The sequence below is a fragment of the Mesoplodon densirostris genome, chromosome 14, assembly GCF_025265405.1.
Source record: "Mesoplodon densirostris isolate mMesDen1 chromosome 14, mMesDen1 primary haplotype, whole genome shotgun sequence".
Classification (NCBI taxonomy): domain Eukaryota; kingdom Metazoa; phylum Chordata; class Mammalia; order Artiodactyla; family Ziphiidae; genus Mesoplodon; species Mesoplodon densirostris.
The window spans coordinates 23,139,687-23,160,434 of NC_082674.1; the positions used below are offsets into that span (position 1 = coordinate 23,139,687).

The 20,748-nt window shown below is 38.5% G+C and overlaps 1 protein-coding gene and 3 non-coding genes across 4 annotated transcripts in view; all 4 read left to right on the top strand.

The window, feature by feature from the left end:
* WDR43 (WD repeat domain 43) overlaps window positions 1–20,748 on the top strand; it is a 51,086-nt gene that overhangs the window by 17,950 nt on the left and 12,388 nt on the right. The window contains exons 4-11 of the mRNA XM_060117671.1: window positions 5,427–5,547; window positions 6,315–6,454; window positions 10,477–10,579; window positions 11,086–11,150; window positions 13,052–13,223; window positions 14,758–14,844; window positions 16,057–16,188; window positions 17,485–17,616. Of these exons, the coding sequence (XP_059973654.1) occupies window positions 5,427–5,547; window positions 6,315–6,454; window positions 10,477–10,579; window positions 11,086–11,150; window positions 13,052–13,223; window positions 14,758–14,844; window positions 16,057–16,188; window positions 17,485–17,616 (952 nt within the window). The remainder of the gene's footprint in view (window positions 1–5,426; window positions 5,548–6,314; window positions 6,455–10,476; window positions 10,580–11,085; window positions 11,151–13,051; window positions 13,224–14,757; window positions 14,845–16,056; window positions 16,189–17,484; window positions 17,617–20,748) is intronic.
* Window positions 5,944–6,028, top strand: LOC132502268 (small nucleolar RNA SNORD53/SNORD92). Its single transcript, XR_009534460.1, has one exon. It is a non-coding gene; the product is annotated as a small nucleolar RNA SNORD53/SNORD92 (small nucleolar RNA).
* On the top strand, window positions 15,357–15,434 carry LOC132502265 (small nucleolar RNA SNORD53/SNORD92). Its single transcript, XR_009534458.1, has one exon. It is a non-coding gene; the product is annotated as a small nucleolar RNA SNORD53/SNORD92 (small nucleolar RNA).
* On the top strand, window positions 16,379–16,454 carry LOC132502267 (small nucleolar RNA SNORD53/SNORD92). The gene has a single exon (XR_009534459.1). It is a non-coding gene; the product is annotated as a small nucleolar RNA SNORD53/SNORD92 (small nucleolar RNA).

Genomic DNA, 20,748 nt, shown 5'->3' on the forward strand with positions numbered 1-20,748 from the left:
ATCAGTGTTGAATTTTGTCAAAAGCTTTTTCTGCATCTATTGAGATGATCATATGGTTTTTATTCTTTAATTTGTTAATGTGGTGTATCACATTGATTGATTTGCGTGTATTGACGAATCCTTTCATCCCTGGGTTAAATCCCACTTGATCATGGTGTATGATCCTTTTTTAATGTGCTGTTGGATTCTCTTTGCTAGTATTGTGTTCAGGGTTTTTGCATCTATGTTCATCGGTGATACTGGTCTGTCGTTTTCTTTTTTTGTAGTATCTTTGTCTGGTTTTGGTATCAGGGTGATGGTGGCCTCATAGAATGAGTTTGGGAGTGTTGCTTCCTCTGCAGTTTTTTGGAAGTGTTTGAGAAGGATGGGTGTTAGCTCTTCTGTAAATGTTTGATAGAATTCACCTGTGAAGCCATTTGATCCTGGACTTTTGTTTGTTGGAAGATTTTTAATTATGCTTTCAATTTCATTACTTGTGATAAGTCTGTGTAGATGTTCTAATTCTTCCTGGTTCAGTCTTGGAAAATTGTACCTTTCCAAGAATTTGTCCATTTCTTCATGGTTGTCCGTTTTATTGGCATATAGTTGTTTGTAGTAGTCTCTTATAATCCTTTGTATTTCTGCAGTACAGTTGTGATTTTTCCTTTTTCATTTCTAATTTTATTGATTTGCGTCTTCTCCGTTTTTTTCTTGATGAGTCTGGCTAAGGGTTTATCGATTTTGTTTATCTTCTCAAAGAACCAGGTTTTAGTTTTATTGATCTTTGCTATTGTTTTCTTTGATTCTATTTCATTTATTTCTGCCCTGATCTTTATGATTTCTTTCCTTCTACTGACTTTGGGTTTTCTTTGTTTTTCTTTCTCTAGTTGTTTTAAGTGTGGGGTTAGATTATTTGAGATTTTTCTTGTTTCTTGAGGTGAGATTGTATTGCTATAACCTTTCCTCTTAGAACTGCTTTTGCTGCGCCCCATAGGTTTTGGGTCATCGTGTTTTCGTTGTTATTTGTTTCCATGTTTTTTTTTTTATTTCTTCTTTGATTTCTTCAGTGATCTCTTGGTTATTTAGTAGCGCACTGTTTAGCCTCCATGTATTTGTGTTGTTTACAGTTATTTTCCTGTAATTGATTTCCAGTCTCATAGCATTGTGGTCAGAAAAGATACTGTATATGATTTCAATTTTCTTAAATTTTCTGAGGCTTGATTTGTGACCCAAGATGTGATCTATCCTGGAGACTGTTCCACGTGCACATGAGAAGAAAGTGTATTCTGCCACTTTTGGGTGGAATGTTTTATAAATATCAATTGGATCTATCTGGTTCATTGTGTCATTTAAAGCATGTGTTTCCTTATGTATTTTCTGTTTGGATGATCTGTCCATTGGTGTAAGTGGGGTGTTAAAGTCCCCTACTGTTACTTGTTACTGTCAGTTTCTCCTTTCATGGTTGTTAGCATTTGCCTTATATATTGAGGTGCCCCTGTATGTTGGGTGCATAAACATTTATAATTGTTATATCTTCTTCTTGGATTGATCCTTTGATCATTATGTAGTGTCCCTTCTTATCTTTTTAACAGTCTTTATTTTAGAGTCTATTTTATCTGATATGAGTATTGCTACTCCAGCTTTCTTTTGATTTCCATTTGCATGGGATATCTTTTTCCATCCCTTCACTTTCAGTCTGTATGTGTCCCTCGGTCTGAAGTGGGTCTCTTGTAGACAGCATATATATGGGTCTTGTTTTGTATCCATTCAGCCAGTCTGTGTCTTTTGGTTGGGGCATTTAATCCATTTACATTCAAGGTTATTATCGATATGTATGTTCCTATTACCATTTTCTTAATTGTTTTGGATTTGTTTTTGTGGGTCTTCTTCTCTTGTGTTTCCTGCTTAGAGAACTTTCTTTAGCGTTTGTTGTAAAGCTGCTTTGGTGGTGCTGAATTCTTTTACCTTTTGCTTGTCTGAAAAGCTCTTGACTTCTCCATTGAATCTGAATGAGATCCTTGCTGGGTAGAGTAATCTTAGCTGTAGGATTTTCTCTTTCATCACTTTAAGTATTTCCTGCCACTGCTTTGTGGCCTGCAGCGATTCCACTGAAAAATCAGCTGATAACCTTTTGGGGATTCCTTTGTATGTTATTTTTTGTTTTTCCCTTAGTGCTTTTAATATTTTTTCTTTGAATTTAATTTTGTTAGTTTGATTACTGTGTGTCTTGGTTTGTTTTTCCTAGGGTTTATCCTGTATGGGACTCCCTGTGCTTCCTGGACTTGGGTGACTATTTCCTTTCCCATGCTAGGGAAGTTTTCCACTATAATCTCTTCAAATAATTTCTCAGACCCTTTCTTTTTCTCTTCTTCTTCTGGGACCCCTATAATTCGAATGTTGGTGAGTTTAGTGTTGTCCCAGAGGTCTCTGAAATTGTCTTCAGTTCTTTCATTCTCTTCTCTTTATTCTGCTCCTCGACAGTTATTTCTACCATTTTGTCTTCCAGCTCACTTATTCGTTCTTCTGCCTCGGTTATTCTGTTATTGATTCCTTCTAGTGTATTCTTCATTTCAGCTATTATATTGTTCATCTCTGTTTGTTTGTTTTTTAGTTTTCTAGATCTTTGTTATAAACATTTCTTGTATTTTCTCTGTCTGTGCCTCCATTCTGTTTCTGAGATTCCAGGTCATCTTTACTATCATTACTCTGAACGCTTTCCCAGGTAGCTTGCTTATTTCCCCTTCATTTATTTGGTCTTGTAGGTTTTTACTTGCTCCTTCATCTGTGACTTTTTTTTTTTTTTTTTATGAGTGGGATTGTGTTCCTGTCTTACTGGTTGTTTGGCCTGAGGTTTCTAACTCTGGGGTTTGTAGGCTATTGGGTAGAGCTGGGTCTTGATGTTGAGATGAGGAGCTCTATGAGACTTCACTCCAATGAATATTCCCTGGGGTCTGAGGTTTTCTGTTAGTCCAGTGGTTAAGATTCGGAGCTCCCACCGCAGGAACTTCGGCCTGACCCCAGGCTCGTGAACCAAGATTCTGCAAGCCGCCTGGGGTGGCAAAAAGCAAAAAAAAGGGAACAATAACAAAGTTAAAAATAAAATTAGACTAGGAAACTAACAGTTATGTTAGAAAGAATATAAAAGATGAATCAACAACCAGAAGGGACATCAATACCATGGTAGTAAAAAGAAGGAGGAGGGAAAAAGAAAGGGGTGGGAGGAAGGCCTTGGCTGTGGAGGGCGGGGCCTAAGCAAGGGCAGGGTTTGGGTGCTGGACGGGGCCAATACTCAGGTCCCACAGGGCTGAAAAAGGCCCTGGGAGCTATGGGGGTTGGGGCTTGGTCTCAGAGGGCAGGGGACCTCATCTGCCAGCCCAGCAGGCCTCCTGGGCTCAAGTGGGCAGGACCCACACCCTCCTCTCCTCTCCTGCTCTTCTGGTCTGGGAAGGCCCCTCCCACCTGCCTCTCCTGTTCTCCCCTCAGCCTCCTTCCTATGCCCCCAAGGACCCAGGAGACCTAGAGGGGGCTTTGGAGGTGGGAGTACCAGCCTGGGAGCTCAGCAGACTCCTCTGCCCGAGTGGGCCAGGCGATCGCCTTCCGCTCCTCTCTGGCTCTTCCCCGAGAGTCCCTCCCCCCTGCCTCTTGATCCCCCCGGCCTCAGGGGTGCCGATCCTGTCTGGCCTCCACTTCTCCCCCACCCAGTCCCACTGCGTCCTACCGGTTCACCTTGGGGTTCCTCCCTTCTCCTTGGGTGTTAGAGTCCCCCACCAGTGACCAGCAGGCGCCCTAGTTGTGGGGAGAAGCTAACTCCATGTCTTCCCACACTGCCATCTTGACTCCTCCTGCACCCTTAACTCTTTGCCTGTATATTTTTGATTTTTTTCTCCTAGCCTTTTGCTTTTAATTTTATGACTTATTTTGTGGTACAGAGTTTTATTTAATTAAACTTGATTATTTTTTTCCTATGTGATTCTTTGTTTGTAATTGCTTTGGAAGGCTTTTCCTAACCCCATGATTATAAAAACTTTCTCATAAGTATTTTTTTAATACTTATTTTTAATCCGTTAGTTTTGGTTTAATTTATTAAGTTTAGTGTGTATGTAATATAAGACAGGAATCTAATTTTGTTTCTCCAAATGAGTAATTTGACATATTCCAGTGTGACTGGCAGAGCAATATGTTTTCTTCCACTTTAGAAGTAACCTTTTTTCGTAAGAAGATTGCTCCTGTTACTTCTGTTTTTTGTTTCTTTTTTTTAAATTAATTTATTTTTGGCTGCATTGGTTCTTTGTTGCTGCACATGGGCCTTCTCTAGTTGCAGCGAGCAGGGGATAGTCTTCGTTGCGGTGCGTGGCTTCTCACTGTGGTGGCTTCTCGTTGTATAGCATGGGCTCTAGGCACATGGGCTTCAGTAGTTGTGGCTCAGAGGCTCTAGAGCGCAGGCTCAGTAGTTGTGGTGCACAGGCTTAGTTGCTTCATGGCATGTGGGATCTTCCTGGACCAGGGCTTGAACCCGTGTCCCCTGAATTGGTAGGCGGGTTCTTAACCACTGTGCCACCAGGGAAGCCCTGCTACTGTTACTTCTTGATTTTATAAGTGAATAGCCAAGCCAGGCTCCTTGTTGCTTATAAATAGCATTAACGTATGCAACAGTCTGCAAAGGCTCTTGCTGTTAATCATATTTGTGGTATTAGAAAGGGATCATTATACCTAATTTACTTTATTTTATCAGCTAGGGGCATATATTTGTGGATTTGGGGTAGAAATAATCTTTTTGTACTGTAGGTTGAGAGATCGTTTGTTACTAAGTAAATTAAATTCTCAACCTTCCAGAGAATGCAGGAACTATGGAGGGGATAGGATGGGTTTGTAGAGGTCCAGCCAGCATGGTAGTTTCCTGGGCATTAACAGGATCACCTCATGGATCACTGGAGATACAACTACCCATTTTACATTCTTATAACTCTTACTAACCCATTTCCTGGAACCTCTTAAGATTCTCTGTCCTATTGGGGAGGCATTACCTTGGTGATATGTCCAAGGTTGGTTACCTGAGTCAAAATGTTAGGGAATGCAGTTCGGCATAGAACCTTGAGTGGTATTTTTTTTTTCTCTCTCTAGTTGTGGAAAGCTGGGGCTACTCTTTGTTGTGGTGCACGAGCTTGTCATTGCGGTGGCTTCTCTTATTGCAGAGCATGGGCTCTAGGTGCGCGGGCTTCAGTAGTTGTGGCACATGGGCTTAGTTGCTCCGTGGCATGTGGGATCTTCCTGGACCAGGGCTCGAACCCGTGTCCCTCGCATTGGCACGCGGATTCGTACCACTGCGCCACCAGGGAAGCCCCTTGAGTGGTATTTTTAATGCCTAGTTTGCCTTTTGTTTTCTTTTTGCTTTGAGTAAAGTTTCCTCCCCATTCATTGAGATGTTTTTATTTCTCTTCACATTACAGCAAATGGAAAGGTGATAATAGCAGCGTCAGTTCCCTGTGTATCAGCCCAGATGGAAAGATGTTGCTTTCAGCTGGTCGAACAATCAAACTATGGGTTTTGGAGACCAAAGAAGTCTACAGAGTGAGTGAATCAAATTAGTTGTAAGCATAACAGTTGTCTAGAGTAAGTATGGAGAAAGGCAGAAGTCTGAGCCAAAGAGTATTGTTTTAAGAATACAGATGTGTTATTTTCAAGCATATGAAATAGTACAATTAATAGACAAAAGTAGTCCTCCAAATCTGTTAAATAGATGAGACATGTCCTTTTTGCATGCATTGGAAGAATGAATGTGAATGGAAAATGAAATGAGTGGAATTTGAATTAAGTATCTTACTCTCTTCAATAATAATATAATTATATAATAACGATAGTAATTTTTTATTTCTAGCTTGCATCCAGCATTTGGTATATTACTGTATTTAGCTGTGGAGATTTAGAATCACATTTTGCGTGTGCTCAGGGGTTACTGAACTTTTGGTGCTGTGATGATGCCTCAAAATTGTGGTTTCGACTCACTGAGAGTAACATGAAGACCTACAATTCCTTGGCTGTGTCTGAGCACCCAGGCACCCCTTTTAAAATGGATAGAATGAAGTGAATCTTTAACACACATATGGAAGAAGTAAAGATTGTGGGGTAGGCTCACGGGAGTTGGAAGGGACAGCTTTAATGTTCAGGTTTTTTTGGATGGAGTTTTTTAAAGTGAGAGGAATATAGCACAAATAACCTTAGTAGTCTGGAGCTCTGATTTCAGATATGTATCATGTATATTGTTTATGATACATATGAACTCTTAATTTTTGTTACTGCTTTACATCCTCTCCTAAATGAGATTTAACTTTCTCTAGCACTTCACGGGACATGCAACGCCGGTTTCATCACTTATGTTCACTACTATCAGACCTCCTAATGAGAGCCAACCCTTTGATGGAATTACAGGTCTTTATTTCTTATCTGGAGCAGTACATGACCGGTTACTTAATGTCTGGTATGTAGTCTTTTGGATTTTGGGAGGTAACATTGCCTTGAAAGAATCGGTCATAGCTTATATGGTTAATGTAAATGATGAATATGAGATTTGCTTTATTGTATTTAATGTTAGATTTATTTTATATTGACCTGTAATGAGGAATTGAGCCAGTCTAAAAATCAGATCTTTATGAGAAAAATTTAAGAGCATTACCTAATAGAACTTCCTCCATGCTTGTTTAGAGATACAATGGGCTGAATATTTTTGTGACTGGACAATTTAAAAACCTTTTTAAAAATTTTTTTAGGAAAATCTCTGATTTTGTTGAAAGACATGACTATCTGGGTTAGTGCAGTAATGCCTATTTGATGGTTTACTGAGGACATTAAATTCCTTGGTTGTGTCTGAGAATTCCCAGTAGCCTTTCCTTGCAGTGGTTGCTGTCACTAATTCCCTTTGAAGCTACTTTTGAAAGTAAAAATCAATTTGATATTGAAGAGCCATCAAAAAGTTTTTAAATTTAAGAAATAATAAGAAATTTCTTGGATTTTATAACGTCATCTAATGGTGAAATTAACTTTTTTTCTTTTACCTGATGTTCATGGACAGAATACGGAGAGATTTTTAAAATAGAAGTAGTTTCTTATCCTAATGATCAGTTAGTTGATCATGCTCTTGACCATATAAAGTTACTGTAAATTTATACCAAATAATACTCAGAAATGAGACTCATCAAATATGTATTTCTTAAAGTAGTCGTGTGGGGAAGGGTTCATGTCAGCCTGGAGGTGGACCTCTGTTCACCTCCAGACCGTCAGCTTAGTTCCTAATTATGACTCTTATAATCAAATTGTGTTGGTTTTCTGTCCTGTGTCTCATTCTTGAGGAGCGCCTATTGGAATATCTTATTTTGGTTCTAGAGGGTTTATCCCTAACATAAGAAATTAGTAATGCCAAAAACGTTGAAATCGGCCACCTCAATATCCTGACATTACTGAGGTGCTTCAGTCTTTAATGCCTCACCTCTTTGGCTCCTGAGACTAGGGGTCTCCAGCTCCAAAATTTTTTGTATAGCAGAAAAATTGATTTCTGCTGTCTTAAGATCCTGAAGATAGTTTGTGTATACCTGAGGCTTCCTAGTGACAGAGGAGTAAACCATAAAAACCAAACAGGTTAAAACTGCGTATTGAAAGGCTGCCCCCAAAGGCCATTCATGAAAACTTTGTGTTTTGTTAGGTAGAGCAAGCCGAGGGTTCCCTTATAATTACCTTTGAAAGACACATGTCTGAAAGAAAATAACATTTGAAGGCTTCTTGCCACTGAATGAAGATTAAAATTAAAAAAAAAAAACCCAAAAAACCCTTTCATATTACTGCAAGGAGGAGGAAGTACTATCTCCTATTGATGGGCTAAAATAGCAGCTTCTGCTGTATATAGTGGTGTGATAGCAGTGATTTTGAGCATGTATATAATATGAGTAACTTCATTTTAGAATGAATCTTGTTTTATTAAGAAGTTATTATGCATGAAATATTTAGAATTTATCAAATCAACTCTTAATTTTCTTCTAGACACAAAAATACTGAAAGACTGTTTACTGGTAAATGTATAAAGTCTCACTAGTTAATAAAAAGAAACTGATCTTGAATCATGTTTGTAAGTCACACTTGTTACTCTGTTACTCAGTCTTTATTTTAATTTTTTAAATTTGTGCCCAGATTTTTTAAACAGCTTCACTGAGGTATAATTGACATAATAAATTGTACGTACTTAAAGCAAAAGCATAATTAAGTTTTTACATATGTATACGAATGTGAGATTATTACCACAGTCAAAACAGTGGCCACCTGCATTGCTCCCAAGAGTTTCCTCGTATCCCTTTGTAATCCCCCTCCCCACCTCAGTCTACAGGCTTGTTGACATGTTTGGGATATTACAGATAAAGTTGTTAAGGACACTTGTGTACAAGTCTTTGTACAGACTTATGATTCATTTCTCTTGGGTAACTACCTAGGAGTATAATGGCTGCATCTTACGATAGGTGTATATCTAACTTTTTTAAAAACTGCCAAATTTTTTCCAGAGTGGTTGTACCATTTTACATTCCCACCAGCTATGCGTAAGAGTGCTGATTCCTTCACATCTTCCCCAACACTTTATGGTCATTTAATTTCAGCCATTCTGATAAGTGTGTAGTGGTATCTCAGTGTGGTTTTAAGTTGCATTTTCCTAATGACTGTTGATGTTGAGAATCTTTTAAGTACTTATTTGCTATCTGGATATGTTCCTTGACAAAGTGTGTGTTCAAATATTTTGGCCTGGACTTCCCTGGTGGCGCGGTGGTTGGGAGTCCGACTGCTGATGCAGGGGACATGGGTTCGTGCCCCGGTCCGGGAGGATCCCACATGCCGCAGAGCGGCTGGGCCCGTGAGCCATGGCCACTGAGCCTGCGCGTCCGGAGCCTGTGCTCCGCAATGGGAGAGGCCACAGCAGGGAGAGGCCCGTGTACCGCCAAAAAAAAAAAATTTGGCCTATTTTCTGCTGGGTTGTTTGTATTCTCACTGAGTTTTGAGAGTTCTTTGTATATTCTGAATATAAATCAATTATTAGGTATATGCTTTACAAATATTTTCTCCTAGTCTGTGGCTTGTCTTTTTTTGAAACGAAGCAGTTTTTAATTTTGATGAAGTACAGATCATGTTTTGAAGTCTTTGTTTAACGCAAGGTCACAAAAGTGTTCTGGAAGTTTTTTAGTTTTAGGTCTTGTGTTTATTTGGTCTGTGATCTGTTTTGAGTTAATTTGTGTATATGGTTCAAGGAACTGATTGGGGTTCTTGGGTTTGTTTTTTTGTTTTTTGGATATCCAGTGGTCCCAGTACTATCTCTAGTGAATTGGTGCCGCACATATACACGTTGAGTCAGTTGCCTGGTATTTGCAGTAGTCATGTTGTATGAAGTCCTCAGGAGCACTGATTCAGCGATACTGAACTCTTACTCCTTGGAGAAACACCAGGGTTTGGTTTCTGCAAGCCTCTGGTTACAACATTTTTGTCATCTAATTAATACATAACCTTGTTTTATGTGTATTTCTGTTTAAAGATACCATAGTTTATTTATATACATACACACACACATAGCTGATTAACTTACGTCAGAACAGAGTTTATCGAACTTAAACATTTTCTCCATAAGCATATCACAGCCTTTTTACTCTTAGGGACACTAGACTGCACTTCAGAATTATACTTGGGGGCCATTTTAAATAGTGAAATCACCAACCAAAAGCATAAAAGCAAAAATGTGGCACTAAATAGGCTGTAAAAAGAATACTTAGTATGAAAGCTGAAATAAAAAGGCAGAGCATAGCCTTGTTAAACCTCATGAGCATTGGGCTGCTCATATGCTTCACTGCTCTATGTATACCTGTTAAAGACCATGAAATCACCACAAATAGTGATTTCGGGGTCTACAAATAAATTTTAGCAAGTAGGCAAATTCTCAAAGAATCAACCAATAGTGAGGATCATTTATCTATCTATCTATTTATCTATTTCTGGGCTCTGTTTTCTCAGTATTGCTATGATGTTAATTCTCCTCAAATTAATCTATAGATTCAATGTGAATCCAGTCAAAATCCCAGCAATCTGATTTTAAAATTCAGGTGGAAATGCAAAGCACATAGAATAGCCAAAATGACTTTGAAAAAGAAGTTGGAAAACTCACTTCAAAACTTGCAAAGCTGCAGTGATCAAGACAGTTGGCATTGCCATCAAGATAGACAAATAGGTTAATGGAAAAGAACGTTGCTCATTGCTTAAATCTGCCACAAATGCATTAATGCTTTCTCTTTTCCCATGTAACCATGTCACACGGTAGTGACACAAATGCTTCCCTTATTTTGATCTTTAATTACCTTATTGAGCTTTCAAAAGATGAAAATGCTGTTGGGAGCTGATTGCTGTAACTCCCTTTAGGTGTTTGCTTTTTTTTTTTTTTTTTTTTTAATGTCTTATTATCTAATCATCGGTTTTGTTATCTAGGCAGGTCCGGTCAGAAAACAAAGAGAAGAATTCAGTGATGTCTTTTACAGTTACAGACGAACCTGTCTATATTGACTTGACTTTGTCAGAAAATAAAGAAGAGGTAAGTGGCTTGTTTCTTTGAGAATTTGTTTTTGGACTTCACAAATACTATTTTTTAAAATTAGGGTTTTGATGATTGGATGATTCAGGAAAGAGAGAGAACAAAATAAAAATCTTAGACTATTCAAAGTAATCATTGGATTCTGTATTGAGTGCTCATGAGGGGAGAGGACAGGGTGCAGTGGCGTTTTCATGTGGGCCTGCCGGTTTGTTCCCTGTTGTCAGTCAATGCACTTGGTTGTTGACTTAGCTCCTCTGACTTCCATGGTGCGTTCTCATGGACTGTGCTGTCTTCTTAGCCTAAACTTTTATTTATAGGCTTGACAACAACTACTTGAATTGTTATTTTGGTGGCAGTGATTATTTTTAAATTCAAGAGTTGAACATCCTTACTATTTTGATTTATCTCTTGTTATTTGAAGGGTGGAGAGGGTAGTTGAATTTTCGTAAGTAATTATTAGAGTAGACTGAAGTATATTACCTGTTAATGTTACATTTTTCTTTTAGCCTGTCAAGTTAGCTGTTGTTTGCAGAGATGGTCAAGTTCATCTTTTTGAACACATACTAAATGGGTAAGTAAGAAGTTTCTCAAGTCAGAAATTTATTTTCCTTCCCTGACTTGCTACATATTTATACTCCCACCTGAATATTCTTTGCTTTATGTTACTTTTCATTTAGATTGTTCTGAAAGCCTTCTTAATTCTTTGTCCGTATGACTACATACATTCCCAGTGAGAACTCAAGTTTTATTTTAAAAGAAATTGGTTCAGTAGGAAAGCTTTGCTTGTGAACTTCGGTGAAGCCTTAATTTCTAACTTTGATAGTGTCACACATTTGTGGATCAGTGAATGCTTGTGTTTTGTTGGACAGAGGGGAGTTGCTGATATGATGTGTAGTAGTCATAGACCAGGGGTCGGTAAATTATGGCCTGCAGGCCACATCCAGTAGAGACCATATGTGCCCCACCCCGCCCCCCAGACAAAAATATTTACTATCTGGCCCTTTATAGAAAAGTTTGCCAACTCCTGCATGTGCTATAAACATGGTCTGAGACTCAGTCATGTGCATAATTATGTTAAACTTTAAAATGGTTTCAGCTTTTTATTGTCAGTTGGTACCCTTCCTTTTACAATTCTAGTATAGGGATTATGAAAGTAATATACACTTATTTTAAAACATTCAGAATGCATAGACAATTGATTATAAAACTCAAGTCTCCCTCCACTGAGTTCCACTCCCTAGAGGTAACTTAACATTTTGATGTGTAGCACTTGAGGCCTTTGTTTATATAGTCATATGTATGCATGGAATGTATAATTGAGGGCCCAGAAGTGGTGGGCCATGCTAAGGGCTTGGGCATTTCTCCTTGGGCAGTAGTAAGCTGTTGAAGGATTTTAAACTGAGGGTTGATGGGGTTTGACCTAAGTTTTAAGACATTAAGTTTTAAGTCGTTCTATCTGATGTGAAGAGAATAGACCACAGAAGGGTAAAGGCCAAAGCAGAGGCCAAAAATCCTGGATAGAGATGGTTTTGGAGTTGGGAAACTAGGAAGAGTGAGTTGGAAAGATAGTGGGGTGCTTACAGTTGGGATTATGGAGGGTTGTACTTAGTGGTGATAAGATGTCTGTGGTGTGAGGAGCATGTGGCTGTGGTACAGGGAAGGACAAGGTTGCTGGAGGCAGAAGGCTAAAGGAACTGAGAGGGCAGGGTGTCAGAAGGATCATCAGACTGCGTGCTGTATATGGGAATCACTAAGGAAGGAATTCCTCAGCGGAATTGTTGGACAGAGTGACAGCCACTCACATCTTGAAGAAATGCCGAGTGACCCAGAGGCCATTGGATGACGGCAGGAGGGGAATGTAGCTGGTAGCGGTGATGGCAATTTCAAAGGTTTTAGAGGTGGTGGAGGGAGAGACTACTTGTCTTGAAGTGTTAGTGAAGAACAGGAAGCGTACATGAATCACTGCCGAGGGTCTTGGCACTGAGGGTGTGGGGAGGGCTGCCGAGGCGAGCAAGGTGAGGAGAGCTCTTAGAGGAGGAGTTGAGCATCTAATTTTGTTTATATTTTGCTGATCATTTTGCTCCTGGAACTGTGATGCAGAGGTCATGGTGAGGATTCAGGGGTTGGAAGCAATTAGAGATGGGGCTGATTAGGGTAGGGCAAGAACAGAGCCATTTGGGGCTGAAGCTCAGGGTGGTGAGAGAGCCCTTGGGAGCCTGGGGCCTTTTGTAGGGGTTGACACAGTGGGATAGAAGAGGAGGTGTGCCTCAAGGCAGGTTTTGGTGGTGAGGTCTTGAGTGTTGGCAGGGTGGGGATAGATGAAGTCTTGACAGGAACACTAGTGCTCTGGGACACTGGTCACTCCCGATGATGTGGAGGCTGGGGGAGGGTCACATTTCATGACACCAACTTCAAAGAATTAGTGTGAGATGCTATTTCACATTTTCTAATCTCATTTTTTTCCATTTCCAGATACTGCAAAAAGCCTTTGACTTCAAACTGCACAATTCAGATAGCAACGCCTGGGAAAGGCAAGAAATCAACACCAAAACCCGTCCCTATTCTAGCAGCTGGTTTTTGCTCCGACAAAATGTCATTGTTGCTTGTATATGGCACTTGGTTTCAGCCCACCATTGAGCGAGTGGTACGTAGCTGCCCCTCTGGAGTAAAGCAGTGCAGCATCAACATGTCTGTGGAGGAGAATGATTTTAAAATGATATATTGGTCTGCTTATCGGAATACTTAAGAAGATGTCATATATTTCCCCTTAACTGGAGGACTTTTCAGTGGATGGTTTATTTTAACTTGGGAGAACTCTGTATATAGTTGGTCCTTGAACAACACAGTTTTGAACTGTGTGGGTCCACTTATGCATGGATTTTTTCCGATAGTAAATACTACAGTATTTCACCATCCAAGGTTGTTGAATCCACAGATGCGGAACTATGGATACGTTATAACTATGAACAAGTTATAAGTGGATTTTTGACTGCACAGAGGGTCGGCGCCCCTAACCCCTGCATCGTTCAAGGGTCAACTATGTAATTTTACTTAACCCAGTATATCCAGAATACCGTTTTAATGTTTAGTATAAAACATTATTTGAGATATTTTACCCCCCTTCTTCCTTTATTTGGTATTACATCTTTAAAATCTGGTGTATGTTGTTCACTTACAAGCCCATCTCAGTTTGGACTAGCCACATTTCAAGTGCTCAGGAGCCACAGGTATGGGTGAAGTTTGTCCAGTTACCCAAAAGATAAATCTTAATAAGAGATCCCGTAGTAATAGCACACATTGGATATTCTAAGTGGAAATGTAATGGGTGGGGCAGTGGTTTAGGTTTTTTGATTACAGAAGTTTCTTTGGAGACTTTTGGTGAGTTATTATGAGCATGTCCAATAGGTGAGACTATGAGAGGAATATCTCTTGCTTAAGCAATCTCTTGTTGAGTCTATTTAAAAATACTTCTTACTTTAAAAAAATGTAATACATGGTTATGGTGTGATAAAAAAGGGAGAGAAGTGTTAAACTGTAAACATACATCTCCTTACCATACGTGGATCCCATAACCTCACTCTCCAGATGCAGCCTGTTTCCTGTGTGCTTTGTGTCTTTCCAGATATTGATTAGGTGGGTATAGAGAATTACCTATAACTTTAAAGCCTTGTAGGTACATATGTACTTTGCTGCATCTCACTTCCCCTCCTGTTAAATACCATATCAGGACATAGAGATTCTCCTTAGAGCATTTTATTAATCAGCATTGCTTGTCTTTGACTAGCTTATGGAAGGATAGCAGTAGGAAACTTAGGGTAGGACCAGTCTTTTTTAGGATAGATTATAAGGTGATGAGCTAATAATGTTTTCTTTAAAATCTGTTACATTTTAAATGTCAGTCTTTTAGAACTGTGTATGTGAAAGATTTGAGCAGTACATAACTGAAGAAAGTAAACATTATGCCTGGTATGTTCAGAGTTTACCCATTTTCCTCATATGGCATCAATCTGAATGGTGATCAGTCTGAGTGACCAGGAGTTTTCTGTGGAAGCCTATACTTTTTTGTATTTTTATAAAAATGCATTTCTTTTTCACTTTATTCTTACTCCCAATTACTTTGTTTGATACCTTTTTTTTTCCCTTCCACCCCCTTTCCCTCTTTAAAATTCTATTCCCAGGCTTTAAATTCCAAAGAACCTCATATGTGTTTAGTAAGAGATATTTCAATCTGCTGGGCCCCAAAAGTAGAAACAGCTATAACAAAGGTGAGTGCATTGCATATTAGAAGTAAAGAAAAAAGATATTTGAGTGAATTGAATTGTTACATAATACTATGCTTAAACTCTTAATATCCTCTTTATGATCTTGTCTTAACAAATTTTGTGGGATTAAGTTTTAGATATTAAGACTGTAAAACTTTTTTCATTTCTGTGCTCTTGATTTGTTGAACGAATGAGTGAATAGGTGACTAGAAGTTGAAGACCTTGGTTTTATTTAATTCTTCCTCCTCCACCCCACCCCCAGTGCAGGATCACTGAGTAAATATCAATATCAAATTTATCAAATTATTTCATCAATTTCTATACTTAAAGGGGCAAAACTTTGTTGAGAGGAATGCTGTATTTCAGGGTGGAATAAAACCTAAATCCATGATGGGGCTGGAATTAAATACCAGATATAAGAACATTATTGTCATGCTTTATTTTAAATATAATGTGGCATCTACATGGAGACATCATGTGTTTGGCAGTCTAATGAAAAAAAGGAAAGCCAAGACATGCTATGATGACATTCATATGGTTTCGCTTCTGGCTGAGTTTCAGAGATGACACCTTTCTCTTGGCTGTCTGAGCATTTCTGGCAAAGATCAATTATTGGAGGTAGTCATAAAATGTACAGCTTCACTCTTTAACGCTTTATTTATTTATTTATTTATGGTTGCTTTGGGTTTTCGTTGCTGCGCGTGGGCTTTCTCTAGTTATGTCGAGCGGGGGCTACTCTTCGTTGCGGTGCGCGGGCTTCTCATTGCGGTGGCTTCCCTTGTTGCGGAGCACGGGCTTCAGTATTTGTGGCACGTGGGCTCAGTAGTTGGGGCTTGTGGGCTCTAGAGCTCAGGCTCAGTAGTTGTGGCACATGGGCTTAGTTTCTCTGCAGCATGTGGGGTCTTCCCGGACCAGGGATCGAACCCCTGTCCCCTGAATTTTTAAGTCAGTGTGTCATTGTGTGATCTGTAGATTTTGTTTTTCTTGGTTCTTACTCTTACATGTTGCAGGCTTTAAAACCATGAATGTTCAGATTATACTTAAATGCCAGTATTCAATTAAAATATATCTTTAATTCATATCCTATTGAGTTAGCTACATTAAGTTTTTCAGTAGGAAAACCTTTTAAAAGCTGTTAGTTTTCTCATTGGGGATAAATCTTGCAAGGAGTAGGACAATTTCCTTTGTCACACCCCTACTATTCCTGTTTAACAGGTGAGAACACCACTGATGAATTCTGAAGCAAAAGTTCTGGTGCCTGGGATACCTGGTCATCATGCAGCTATCAAGCCTGCTCCTCCACAGACTGAGGAAATAGAGAGCAAGAGGAAATTAGGGGAAAAAGAGGTAATACATTCATTCTGACCATTTTTGAGTTTGAAATTCAAGATTACTTGGGAGATTCTAAGAATTATATTGGATGGAGCCAAAGTTGAAACTTCAGAAAATGGAGAGGACAAAACTCTTATTAACTAAAGAGGGTGCTCTTCTGGCCATTTGTTCACTGTTAGCTGGATAAGGTAGATTAAGCCAGGACTTGCTGTGATGATTTTCATTGGGTTTCGCATGTTGCTGAGTTCCAGTGATGCCTTGTCTCTTGGCTGTCTGAGCATTCCTGGCTAGTTAGTCTTTAAAAGTGATCATCATTATAACCTCTTAAAGTACTCATAAATTTCATTTTTTCTCAACTCTTAAAACCCTCTTGTGATTACTGTACTTGTCTGTGAAAAATCCTCTTTTTTGCCTTCCATTCACTTGTCACTCTTGTCTAAATAATCTAGAAGTTTAACTGTTTTATCATTAGAGAAAGAGTGTTTCTTTACCTGATTTTAAACGTCTTGCTTTATTGGGGGTGGGGGGTTGGGGAATAACATTGCTGTTCTTAAAAATTGTTTCTCAATAACATGATATCTGATTTAAAAATAAGGTGCCAACTTCCTCTAGTTTGGCCTAGATCCTACCCTTTAATTTTTTCCTACCTTTTTAATGTTTTTCATAAAACATAACCCAAACAGGAGGCTTTACCAAAGCCTCTGTTTGCTTTGGTAGTAATAGAACATTCATATTTTGATTGAGCTACCAAGGGGCTGGCAGAACATAGTTGTTAGATTTACTTTCATAAGGGATTAGTTATGTACAAGTGAGTTTTTATATAGCAAACAGAGAAAAATAGGAAGACATCTTATAAATTTTGGGGGGAACATAACTGTCTTTATGCTCTCTGGATAATATTTGTTAGCAAAAGATCTGAGGTTGATGGCAAGGGATAATTACAGAAGGGAAGGCTTTTGTGATTATAGGTCTTATCTTGTGCTTTAGTAATCAGTTGCCAGATCCTTGTCTTTTTTGAATCTTCATATAGAGGGGATTTTATGAATTACATTTTCAAATCACGGTTTTCAGTTGTTTTTTTCACTAGAGTCTGGAAACTTGGATTGCAGATATTACACTTGTCTACGACATTGGCTTTATGGTAATGAGATTCTGCTGGAATGAGGAAGAGCGTATTTGTGTTTTTCAGTGTTGAGGTGTGAATCAGTCAGTGGTTTTTGTCTTCTGAGACATAAGCACAAAGTAATTTGACCAAACTGCCTTAGGGGTTGTTGTCTCATATAACATTAACTGGTCATTTCTGTTCTGTAGGTTAGCATTGAAGAACGCCTGGGAGCACTGGATATAGATGCGAAAAAAGAAAAGGACACCCTTCCACAGACAAACAGTTTTCCAGTTCTTCTCACACAGGGTTTAGAAAGTAATGATTTTGAAATGCTAAATGTAAGTATTACAGCCGTTTTTAAATGAATTAAGATGGTTAATTTTTCTTAGAAAGTGATTGACAGCACATTTACAGAGTGAATAGTCATGTTATGTAGCTGTCTTGAATTTAATGTTTTGTGAGTTTAGTCAAATATATATCACTTGGTGGCACTATACAGACAGTCACCAACCTACAAAGGGATTGTATTAAATTATTTTGAACCTGGAATGCATTTTCTCATAGAAATATTGCTGTGAATTGTTACTAGGTTCTTAGGCTTTAGTTCACAAAAGCCTTTATAAACATTGTGTAGCTGAATTATAATACTCAGCATTCTAGATCACAATTTATATTTTTTTCTGTAGGAAAATGCGTTCCTGAGTTTTTACTCTGGATTCCAGAAACTTATTTCCCCCTGGCCGTGAGAGGGGGCGGTGAGGTGGAACCTTGGCAATGGATAGGAGGTTTGGGGGAAAAATTCAAGAGGGTTGGGGGTATATAAAAGGGAGGCACTTAGGATTTCTGTGTTTGTAAGTTGGTGACTGCTTGTATGATGTTGCTTCATTTAGTCCTCTTAAATTCCAGAATTTGAAAGTGGTCTGTAGAGAAAATTTAAGTGTAAAAAATTGGACTTAAGCACTGCCTGATCAGATTAAAGCAGTTTGTATTTGCTAAGTGCATTTATTCCTAGTGACTCTTAGTGATATTATGGTGCCGCTTAGTATAGATGTGACTTTAATATGCAACCTATGAATAAAGTCTCTCTGACTTGTATTTTGATCTAAATGGGAGTATCTTTTTTTTTTTTTTTTTTTTTCTTTTTGCGGTATGTGGGCCTCTCACTGTTGTGGCCTCTCCCGTTGCGGAGCACAGGCTCCGGACGCGCAGGCCCAGCAGCCATGGCCCACGGGCCCAGCCGCTCCGCGGCATATGGGATCCTCCCAGACCGGGGCACGAACCCATATCCCCTGCATCGGCAGGCGGACTCCCAACCACTGCGCCACCAGGGAGGCCCTAAATGGGAATATCTTATATTTGTGTTTAAGGGGATTTTGCAAAACAGGAGGGATTTTGCAAAACAGGAGGGGGGAAACCAGGCATATCTAAAAACCTAAACTTACTTTTAAAATAGTTTGTGAGTGTATGTATTTTGGGAGGTCAATTTTAGTTTAACATGGCATAGAAACCTAGGTGAGGATTTGGTGAGAAATAAGCTATAGAAAACAATTGACAATGTTTTTAAAATATAACTTATCTGCCATCATTGCTTACTTAACTGTGCTTTGAAAACTTCTTCAGTAGTACAAGTGAATCAGTTATTGTTTTGTTTCTAAGAAACATTTCAAAACATTTAATAGTACAGTGGGCCACCGTGAACCCATCACCCAGTTTCAAAAATTATCAGCACTAGCCAATCTATCTATTATTGTTTTATCTATTTGCTCACCCCCTACCCAGGTTATAGTGAAGCAAATTTCAGACCTATTATTTATTTCATCCACAAATATATCCCTGTCTAACTGTAACAATAGCAATTCCTTTAAAAAACATAACCACAATTCATTATCACACCTAAAAAGGTGAACAGTGATTCCTTAAAATCATCAAATATCCAGTTAGTATTTATCTCTCGCTGATTGTCTTGTAAAGTTTTTTTTCTTTGCTTTCTTCAAAACTGGATCCCAACGAAGTCCACACTATTTGGTGGATTTGCCTTTTCTGTCTTTTGAAATTTGGGGAAGTTAGGTTATTTGCTCTAAAGAGATTTCACATTCTGGATTTTGCCTCCTGCAAATCCATTTTACTGGGTCATTTAACCCAACAAGTATCATTTAATATAATTCTTGTCTCTCATATTCCTGTACAATGGTAGTTGGATCTAGAAGCTTGAAGAGATTCAGATTAGAATCATCTGGCACTTCAGATGTGACAGTGTGTACTTTGGTCAGGTGTCATAGAGTTGTTGGGAGAGTAAAGGAAATGATGTTTGTGAAAGCACTTCTTAAATTGTAAAGAATTGTACGTGTAAGACCTTTCCATTATTAAGGATTTTGAGGTGATACGTTGTATTGTTTAAGTAGAAGTCAATAACCTTTAAAAAAAAAAAAGAAAGAAAGAAAAACTGGAATATAGGAGTATTCCCATACTGTATTACCTGGGATATCATGCATTCTAAAGAGAAAGAGTCAAGTAAAAAAAAAAAATCAAATATTTTTTCCCTTGGAAAGTGTGTTCCTCATTTCCAAAGGTACCTTCTGAGGATATGTGAAATATAGTAGGAGGTCATTGAAAATAGGAATGAAAGGGGACTTCCCTAGTGGTCCAGTGGGTAAGACTCCGCACTCCCAATACAGGGGACCCGGATTCGATCCTTGGTCAGGGAACTAGATCCCACGTGCATGCTACAACTAAGGAGTCCGCATGCCGCAACTAAAAGATCCCGCAACTAAGACCCAGCGCAGCCAAAATAAATATTAAAAAAAAAAAAGAAAGAAGAAAGTGAGCAGTGTCAGGTATGCAACATAGGACCAAAGGTGAGGTTAAAAATCCCTACTGTAGAACACTTGACATTAAAGTTTATGGCTTTTTAGGAAAGTGGCAATTTGACCTAAAGAAATAGTCTATAGCTTATGCAAAAAAGATATGCTTAGTCATTTATGTAATTCATGGCACCCATAGGAGTTAGATATTTTAAAGTATTTTTAAATTTTTATTTAAATTAAGTATTTCTTAAAAGTTCCCATTTACAGTAGTACTAAAAAATGCCTAGGATAAATCTACAAAAGATGTTTCTACCTCTACATTGAAAATTACAAAAATTGGGAGAAATTAACCGACCTATGTTCATGGTTGGAAGATTCAACATTGTTAAGATGAGCAATTCCCCCCAAATTATTGTATGTATCCAATACATTCCCAATTAAATTCCAGCAGCTACCTTTTAGAAATTCAAAGGACATGAAATAACCAAAGTAATTATAAAATGAAGAGCAAAACTGGAGAACTTACCCTACCTGATTTCAAGAAAAAGCTGTAGTAATCAAAATAGTTTGGTATTAGTGAAAACATAAATATAGATTAAGGAACCAAAATAGTCCAGAAATAGACCACACGCAATTGGTTTTCAGTAAAGGTACTTCTAAGTTGAG